This window comes from Biomphalaria glabrata, chromosome 8, assembly GCF_947242115.1.
Source record: "Biomphalaria glabrata chromosome 8, xgBioGlab47.1, whole genome shotgun sequence".
Taxonomy (NCBI): domain Eukaryota; kingdom Metazoa; phylum Mollusca; class Gastropoda; family Planorbidae; genus Biomphalaria; species Biomphalaria glabrata.
In genome coordinates this window covers 33,159,218-33,169,283 of record NC_074718.1, presented here as the reverse complement: position 1 = coordinate 33,169,283, position 10,066 = coordinate 33,159,218, and the positions used below count along the sequence as shown (strand labels likewise).

The window sequence follows — 10,066 nt, the reverse complement described above, 5'->3', positions numbered from 1 at the left end:
TAATCTTCGGACTCGAAGACAAGCATTGTTAGTAGTCAGACTACATAATCACATACTATGTAGGCCTAAATAATACAATATTTGAAAAAAAAATTATAAATCACATGCGATATAAATTCCCACATAGGCCTACTAGTTAAATTATCACATACTGCGTAATTGATCCATATTAGGTTATTTATAACATACTAGATAAATTAGCTAGATTAATTATCATTTAAATTAGACATGCAAGGTAAATTATCATATACGACAATAATACGAGTTAAATTATCATATACTAGATAAATTATCTCATGATTGATTATTACATTCATGGTAAATTATAATATAAACAAAGTACCTTGCAATGTAGGCTATGTTATTGTTTTTTAGAACCGCCGTGAAAAGACATTCTCATGTAGCCGACTTAGTTGAGTGAGATGTAGAATTCTATAAATAGTTTCTATTCACGCAGTTTGGTAGAAATACAATTCTTTGTGTGAACAAAACCAAGACATTGTGTAAGTTTTTTTTTTTAAATGTGTTTTTATAATTTTATAAATAACTTTGAGGCATTACTATTTATGCATGATGACAGTCATATAAAGCATAAATGTAAAAATATTTACAGAGACGGATTATCGCTAGGTAGTAGGTACCGTTACTTCCCAGGGGTTGAAGTTTTCGAGGGGAGGTGGCGGAAGCAAGTCCATGCAATAGAATAATTTTTTAAAATCAGAAACACAATTGTCAAACAAGATTGACAATGTAAACGTAAACTCATAATTATGTCGGTGGTAGGCCTACTCTTGTATTGCTTCAGACACAAAAGCTCACACACAAATCTCATTCACTATTAATTTATATAAGATAATTTTGACTTTCATGCATTTATTGATAAACAAGAAATAGGCCTACCATTTGAAAGCTTAATATCTTTTTTAAAGTCTGTAAATTTTGTTATACAATTTAACAGAAAGCAAATTTTGGATTGCAGTAATCGGAGGCCCTAGGCGAGGTGAATTTGTTCTGACCAAATGAAATAAAAAAAAAAAAGCGGAAATATGAAATTACGCAATTTAAAACATGCCTTGTCTATATCTACACCCTTAGAGCATAGAATGGGGACTTGGCAGAGTTTAACTCTTTCTCTCCTAATTAACGATACCATCGCTGATTTGACCTTATTAAATTAAATTAATTTCTGGTTTAATAAACAATTTGTGTTATATAAAACGAACATGCATTCCCCAATAATTCTTTACCAGAAGTAACGTTTTCTGATCACAAAAAAAAAAAAAGATGTTATTGAAGTTTGATGATAACAGGGTAGAATGTAAAGATGCGAACAATGAACAATTCTGTTAGAACGTGGAAAAATAATTACGGAGATAAAGAGTTAAGTCATTAACTAGGCCTAAGGCCGGCCGCCGGCCCTGATGAGGTTTGCGAAGTCTGTTAATAACACAATGGGGTCTACGATACTATCACTGTCCGTGTCTTTGATCTCAAAGCGTAGTCTCAAAGCGTAGGTTTTCATATTTGTCTTTTGTTATTTTCATTTGTTTTTGAACGTTAGGATTATTACTACTGGAAAAGCGGAACATTTGAGGGTCAAACGGGATCATAAATAAAATGCATGCTTACTCATTTCATGAATGACTGCATTCGGAGCTTGTTATTAACAGAGTCTCAGAATTGTCGACATGACATGAACTCTATTGATGATGAGTTATACTTTTAGTGAACAGTACTGGCCTGTATGCATAGATGTATGTGTCTTCATTTTTTTTATCATAAGATACTGATTTTATTTTAGGTGGACAAAAATAGTTTTACAATACTAATATAAAGCAAAAAAACAACAACAACAAAGAAAGATGAAACTCTCGCTAGTGCTGCTACTATCACTGCCTATTTTGATTAACTGTTTTTTTCTTTCGGAACATGAACGCCAACTGACCAGGTAAACCTATTTCTCTTGTCAATTAAAAAGATATTAGTTAATTCTATTTAAATCTTTTTTTCTTTAACTCTTTTTTCCAAGTAGCCGATGTTAGATAAAAAAAAAATCATTAAAACACATGCGATGTTTCCATCTCTCTTTCCTGGCAAGGCTGTGGAGGCACTTTGCCATGAGTTCATTTTATTAAAGATAAAGCTGCAGACAATGAGTTAATTAAATTAAGTTTAATTAATGTTTTAAAAAGCCGAAACCTTTTTTTTAAGCGATATAACTTTAACATGACTTAGTTAATAATGTCGCTTAAAGGAATGAACGCAATGTCAGATATAACAACTTATTACAGATTTTCATACTCAAGATTATTCACAGCAACCCACTCTTTGTTTACAGTTTTAACATTTGATTCCATGAGCTAACAAGAAAACACAAAATCCTTTTTTAAGACAAGGTTTATATTAAGTGTATCCAGTGCTTTTTTGTGACGCACCGGTACGGCTTACCGGCACCTTTTTCAATGTGGTGAAAAATTATTACTTTCCTTGTATTTTAAGTTTAATATTAATTTATTAGTAGTTAAAAGTTAGGCAAGCCATCACTGAATACCGGCACCTATTGTTTTTTTACAAAAAAAAACAACAACAGCACTGAGTGTATCCTATCACTTGTCTGGACTAGTTGGAAATGGGTAGGGAAAAAAATGTCTGGGTATCTGGGTGATCGCTTTTTAAATGAAGGCCTATTTATATATTTTTTAAAAAGGTGGAACGACCTGAATTCGAACTCTTTTTTTTTTCTTTTTAAAGGAAACCTCAGAATTTGCGCTATTCAGTTTTAGCTTTATCATCATAGGAATCCTTGGGCCTTAGGCCTCTTTTCTTTGCCTCTTTTTTGGGGCTTTATGTGCCTCTTTTTTGGGCCAACATTTATCTATTGTTTCTATTTTATGTTTGTGTTTACTAAGCCTAAGACGACAACCTATAAAGAGGACTAAATCAGTTTATACCACCACTTAAGTCAAGAACAATTTCTTTCCCTTGTTCGAGATACCAAACAAAATAATTAATTATTATTATAATTAAATTATTAATTAATTAATTATCAATAGTTAATTATCAATAGAGTTATCCGTTAAGCAGAGGCGTAGTGATGGGGGGCATCGTGCTCCGGGCGCGGGGTTTAAGGGAGCGCCAGTAATAACATTTTATGAAACACTGTTTCAATCCTGCGCTCTGTGAAATAGTGTGCTGAAGACATTAATCTTGATGTTGACGTGAGAAGAAGAACTATTGAGCTTTTCTAACTATGACTGAAAAGTACTAAAAAAAAGTACGTTGTAGATACCAGAATGTGGAATGGACCTCATTCACCAATCGTAAACAAACAACATTTAGCCACGTGGTTCTCTATCTCTTCTATACAAAGTACGTCTGTTATTACCTGACAACACAAGAATCAATTTTAAAAAATAACCAATAAGATAAATTAATCCGTTAATCTTCTGATAATGTGAGCAGCTCTGTAGCTAGTTTTACTGCAGACTCATTTTCTCTTTTCTGTACATATTCTCATCAATCCGCCACATTTTTTTAAAACAAATAAAACAATGGCTTATAATCGGTATCAATCCATCAAACAAAGGGAAAGCACTAACGTAAGGAAATATTTTTTTTTAATGAGGGCGTGTTTTTCTACATGTTGTGTTCACTGGCGGATCCAGAACTTTGGAGTGGGGGGGGGCGATTTTTTTCCAAACCCTAACCCTAACGCCCAGTAAACCCTAACCCTATGCATAAACGTGCGTACAGCATATATATATATATATATATTTATATATATATATATATATATATATATATATATATATATATATAAATATATATATATATTCGATATATGAGAATAAAATAAGACTGTTTCTCAATCTTCGGCGAAAAAAACAGAAAAAAAGAGTCTTTCTCTTGCAAGCTTGGGGGCCTGGGAGAGCGCTGTAAGCTTCTTTAGTGGGGTTCGGGGCGAAGCCCCGACGCCAAAAGCGTTTTCTTGCATTTTTCACGGCTGAAACGCATTCTCCTGACATCTACAGCTCATTACTTACTAGTGGTGTTCGGGGCGAAGCCCCGACGCCAAAAGTGTTTTCTTGCATTTTTCACTACAGAAACGCATTCTTCTGACAACTACAGCTCATTATTTATCAGTGGGGTTCGGGGCGAAGCCCCGACGCAAAAGCGTTTTCTTGCATTTTTCACTGCAGAAACGCATTCTTATGACATCTACAGCTCATTTTTTATCAGTGGGGCCCCGACACCAAAAGCGTTTTCTTGCATTTTTCACTGCAGAAACGCATTCTTCTGACATATACAGCTCATTTTTTATCAGTGGGGCCCCGACGCCTTAAGCGTTTTCTTGCATTTTTCACTGCTGAAACGCCTTCTCCTGACATCTACAGCTCATTACTTATTAGTGGTGTTCGGGGCGAAGCCCCGACGCCAAAAGCGTTTTCTTGCATTTCTCACTGCAGAAACGCATTCTCCTGACATCTACAGCTTATTATTCATCAGTGAGGTTCGGGGCGAAGCCTCGACGCTAAAAGCGGTTTCTGGCATTCTTCACTGCAGTAACGCATTCTCGTGCCCTACAGCTCATTATTCATTCTATTATAAAGTGCCTTTTGAAAAATGAGAAAAATATTCTAATATGAATTTTATAAAACCGATTTGTTCTTTGAAAAGATTAGATACCCCACATATTTAGATTAAGTTTTGAGGATCGCCGCCGAAAAAAAATATTCGATTAATAATATTCAATGAAATTCTAGTATACATTGTGAGTTATAGTCCTAAATTTATTTAACTAGAAAAATATGAGATAGAGTAAAGGTTGGAAAAAGTCGACTAGGAAAAGATTATCTGGCTTTTGAACTCATCTCAACCGTGACTGTTATATTGAAAAATTTCGTTTGAATTATAACTTTTCCAAAGCAAAGTCTTTCTTAAAATAGTTATGATAAATTCATGTCAAATTACACAAACTCTGTCTGGAAAGGGCAAGGGCGGTAAAATGAAAACTATTAATTCTTCTCGCTCCTTTTTATAATTTCTGCTATTGATTGTATTTTGCATTAAAGAATAGGGGTTGGGCGACTCGATATAAGAATTTACTTTATAGCATATATAAATTATATTAGTGACATTTTTTTAATTTTGTAATTTCTTACTATAATACAAAAAGAAAAAGTATTGATTTGTCCGATGGGGGGGAAGGGGATTGCATGTATCGCACTTCCACCTGTTTATATTATATAGATATTCGACTAATTTTGTTCACATACTATGATTTCTCCATAAAAGTGGGACCGCCCCCCCCCCACTCAAAGGGTTTAGATGGGAAGGGCGGTGGAGGTATTCGCTCTTCCCCTTCCAATCGGCCAACAGGTGAACGAAATTATATAAAGACCGGTTAAAATACCAATAAGTTTAAATCATATAGATATTTAATTGATTCTGTTAGCAAGCTGTGATTTCTACAAATAAATAGGACCGCCCCCCCCCACTCGAAAGTTTATGGTGGGGGGGGGGGGGAGGCGGATGGATGCCATCGCCCCCTACCGACCCTACCGAATCGGCCAAAATACTAGAAGGGGGGGGCGAAATAATCTAAAAATAGGTTGAAATATAAATAATTAGTATATATTATTAACATAAGTAATAAATTCGCATACAAATTGTGTGAATTATATACTATAATTCGTCCGCCCCGGGGGGGGGGGGTATCGTCCGAGTGGGGGGGGGCGATCGCCCCTACCGCCCCCCCCCTGGATCCGCCAGTGGTTGTGTTGTTGTTTCTTGAGCGGATAGAGCCACGTCGCGGGCCTGGTTTGGCCCGCGGGCCGTATTTGGGCATCGCTGCTTTAATATAATACAAATTATTGGCATATATCTTTTAATGGGGTTTTCAAAATTGTTTTTAAAAATTACTGAAAAGGGTCAATGCGTTGTAAAACACTTATTTCTAATTATTAGCTTCGATGAAGATGAACTAGGAAACAGAGCACTTCGCCATAAGAGAGGAGCCAGCTCTAGCAGCAGTGAAAGTGATAGTGATAGTGAGAGCTCGGAGGAACGTGGCTACTATCGTCGTAGGCCTTATACTGAGCGTTTCTACTGGCCCACTTACAGGCAGCATAGATGGCAACCAACCCATCCAAGAGCACCACCCACCACAAGAGCGCCAGAAACCACCAGAGCATCACCACCACCAACCACCAGTGATGCCCAGGAGCCTAGCCAAAACCTGGAAGAGACTGAGACACATGTGCATACTTTGTCCAACGGAGGCCTTGACGGAGCAGGCCAGGACATTAATTACAATGTTCAAACTATGTAATCTCTAACAATGTACAAACTATGTAATCTCTAACAATGTACAAACTATGTAATCTCTAACACTTGATGTCGTAGAGTAAGTAGTCTTAAGAATCGACCTTTTAAAGGTTAAAGGTATATATATATATATATATATATATATATATATATATATATAGGTCTATTAGAGCTTAATGCTTTTGACTAAAATTAAGAAAATTAAGATTAGGTTTACTAGGTTTATTAAGATTGTTTAAGGGTTAGTATTCTGGGACCAAATGAAGTTGATAAGAGTTAAATGTGGGCTTAGTATAACTTTTGAGGCCAGAGCAACAATCTTTTTTTTTTTTTGTTTTGTTTTATTTTATCAGAATGATGATACGTTTCATTTTAATATTATGTCATTATCCTACACATGGGGCTTTTGTCTCAGCCTACTAGCAACTTGGAAATAATCCTCTTTCTTTTGCTTTGCTTATTTTCTAATCAGAATAGGATTTAGGAAAGAAATGGTTTGTGGTGCATAGACTCTCAAACACACAATACATATAGATTTAAATTTGTATTTTATCCACCAACCACTTCTTTTAAATGTTTATAAAACTACTATAGCTCCAGTTCACTCCGCTACCCTCCCCCTTTCCAAATGTTTCTCACAAAATCCCTTCCACGATCCATAGTCATGACGTCCTCAACCGTATCAAATTTTGGTGATAAACGAATTTACTATGTAGCTTTAAATATCTATATATCTATATTATATATATATATATATATATATATATATATATATATATATATATATATATATATGACATATGTATATTCAGTCTAAAAACCTTGTGCTAATTAAAATTGTTAGTGTAAAATAAGAGTAAACTTTAATAAACTTGATCTTGAAAAAAAAAATTTAAGAGAAAATGCAAGAAAAATGTGTAAAATCAAACGGGCAGCCTCTTAAAGCTTTTGCAACAAGATGAAACAATACTTGCTTAGTGTTGTATAATGTATTTATGGTCCCACTCTGTACATTTTTATATTACAGTTTTGTTAGTTTAGTATAATACAGTATAGAGCAACAAACTGTTTGGATTGTTTCGATTAAATGTCATATTCTACGCTGATGTTTTTGTTGTGTTTATAAGCCACGAAATCTCCTTCAAATTCTTTTCTCACATAGGCCTACCAGTACAAGTGTCCAAAATATATTTTCCAAAGTCCCCCTTAAAGGTACTTATCCCAGACATCTTCGAATGTACCTTTCCAAAGTCAGCCTCAATGGTACCTATCCCAAACATCTTCCAAGATACCTTTCTTAAGTCCCCCTCATAGGTACCTATCCCTGACATCATCCAAGGTACCTTTCCAAAGTCCCCCTCTAAGGTACCTATCCCAGACATCTTCCAAAGTACCTTTCTTAAGTCCCCCTCAACAATGGTACCTATGAAAGACACCTTCCAAGATACCATTCGCAAATCCCACTAAAAATATCTAACCAGACATCATCAAAAAAAACCTTTTCCTTATCTTTTCAAAGGTATCAATCCAGACATCTTCTAAGATACCTTTCCGAAATCCCTTTTAAAGTTACTTACTCAGATACCTTCCAAGATACCTTTCCCAGAACCCTTCAATGATACCTGTTCCAGACACCCTTCAAGATAACTTTCCCAGAACCCTTCAATGATACCTGTTCCAGACACCCTTCGAGATAACTTTCGCAAAACCCCCTCAAAGGTACTTACTCAGACACCTTCCTAGATGCTTTTCTTAATTTCCCCTCAAAGATATTCAGGCACCTTTCAAGTTACCTTTCCCAGATGCCCTTTCCTTTGCATGCTCACAAAAAGAAACGAGTAGGAAATATTTTGCGGTGTAAAGTAAAGGGCTTTGATGTAAACCTAAATATTTAAAAAAAAAAAAAAAAAAAAAAAGCAATATTGAAGAAGTTAAAAGAAATGTGTGTTTTCAGCTGGACTTCTTGGAAAGAAAATGCATGACAGAAGTTACTCAGTATACAAAATTATATTTATGGTTTTTATGAAAGCACCAATTATTTGTATGCATAAAAGGTAATTTTAAAATGAAGATATATAAAAATCTTATTGATATAAAGTCTCGAAAATAAGTCATGGAGATAAAGTGTAGAAAATAATTCATGGAGATAAAAAAAAAGGACTTGGTGTTAAGTCATAGAGATAGGCCTACTGTTAAGAAAATAAGTCATGGAGTTTAAGATAAACCAAGCGAATAAGTTCGGAATAAGCATAAGTCATGGAAATAAAATAAATCGTGGAGTTTAAAATTATATGCACACAAACGAAAGGACATCTAAAAAAATAACATGTATATTGTTGTAATTGACTTTCAAAATTTGCAATAGTTCTAGATTCTAACATGTCAATTTTATGTGTTGTTGTTTTTTTGTGTGTTTTTTTGTTGTTATTTTTTTTTTTTTTTTGGTCAAAACTAAAAAAAAAGGCGGATTCTGACAATGACAAGCATGAATAATACGCAGATAATATTTGACACGACATCGCGTTCAACTAGAGCTAGCCATGTGACCAACAAATGTAACTGGAGCGAAGTTTGTATGATAAAGCGTATAGGGTGACTGACTACGTCGTCCTTGGGACACATCACTTCGCCTCGTCCAGATTATTCACTGACTTTCACTAACAACAAACGCACACAGAGATAGAAAACAAACACACACACACACACATTTTTTACAATTTGCTTTTGTATGGCTTAGCTCTCCGACTGTAACCTGCTAAGTGCAATATGGTCCAATCTCTTTATTGGACAAATGGAGGGGGGGGGGGCGGACAGGTTGATCTATTTTGGAGAACTTTCCTCGCGCCCAACATAACCTACTCAGTTCGAATAGGGAATCAAACTCGATGTCCCCTGATAGGTAGCCAAGCGATCTATACCACTTAGCCACTCATCTCATGCACTGGTAGATAGAAAGCGCACGCATTCCATATATAATAATACATTTGTAAATTGAATGTTTTGCTAGCTTTTAGTAAGAAAATATAAAAAAAGAAAGAAGCAATATATAAAAATGCTTTTAGAAATAAAGCTTACATAAGAGAAAAAACTGCAAATTTACGGCCATATTATCACAATGCTGTAAGATTTATTTCCGTTTCAGTACCAAGCGAAATTAATTAATTACCACTAATTAATTAATTAATTGGTTGTTGTTGTTTTTTTTTTTGCCTTGATTCATGCTTTGTTGGGGGACAATGAATAATTGTGCAAAGTTTTCAACTTGATCCGAAAAAAGGAAGTGGGAGGAAACAACGTGTACACAATTTGTACCAGACAGACGGAATAAGTTTGAATTAAGTTTGTACACATGATAACAAAGACTAAAAAAAGGTCATTCTTGCCTTTTCTATAGGTCAGGAGAGATCGGAAGCTAAGAATTGTTTTGAAAGTACAAATAGTACCAGGACAACTTGGTAGGCCTACTTCCTAACTATATATATATTAACGAGCCCACCGTTTCTAAAACGATAGTAAATTTATATATATTTACAATTATATTCTGTTGTATGCTTATAACGGTATCAATATAATTAATGACTTTTTAACAAAAAAAAAAAAACATCTGTTTTTTATTATTGTAAAATTTTATAATAAAGGAGATATAGGCCTGTCTAAAATGGCGCAACTTTAAAAAAAAAATATGCACAAGGGGAGACAGATAAGAGTTTAAAAGAAAACGAAAAGGTATGATGAATTA

At 34.7% G+C, this 10,066-nt stretch overlaps 1 protein-coding gene across 2 annotated transcripts; it reads left to right on the top strand.

Annotated features, from left to right (window-relative positions):
- The first annotated feature begins 349 nt into the window (after positions 1-349).
- LOC106069342 (uncharacterized) lies at positions 350-9,869 on the top strand. Of its 2 annotated transcripts, XR_008779388.1 has the most exons (4): positions 350-503; positions 1,802-1,948; positions 5,968-6,406; positions 9,722-9,869. XR_008779388.1 is itself a non-coding variant. In XM_013228981.2 (3 exons), exons 2-3 carry the CDS (start codon positions 1,863-1,865, stop codon positions 6,329-6,331), a joined length of 450 nt encoding a protein of 149 aa, XP_013084435.2. In that variant the 5' UTR covers positions 350-503; positions 1,802-1,862; the 3' UTR covers positions 6,332-7,428. The 2 variants fall into 2 exon arrangements, 1 of the variants encoding a protein (XP_013084435.2); XM_013228981.2 differs by lacking the exon at positions 9,722-9,869 and having other exon boundaries at positions 5,968-7,428.
- The last annotated feature ends 197 nt before the right edge of the window (positions 9,870-10,066 follow it).

What these genes read in the sequence shown, in the direction of transcription:
- LOC106069342 (XM_013228981.2), top strand. Translation starts at nt 1,863, where the DNA reads ATGAAACTCTCGCTAGTGCTGCTACTATCACTGCCTATTTTGATTAAC. An exon ending in CATGAACGCCAACTGACCAG is followed by an intron (nt 1,949 to 5,967) that starts GTAAACCTATTT and finishes TCTAATTATTAG; the next exon opens with CTTCGATGAAGATGAACTAG.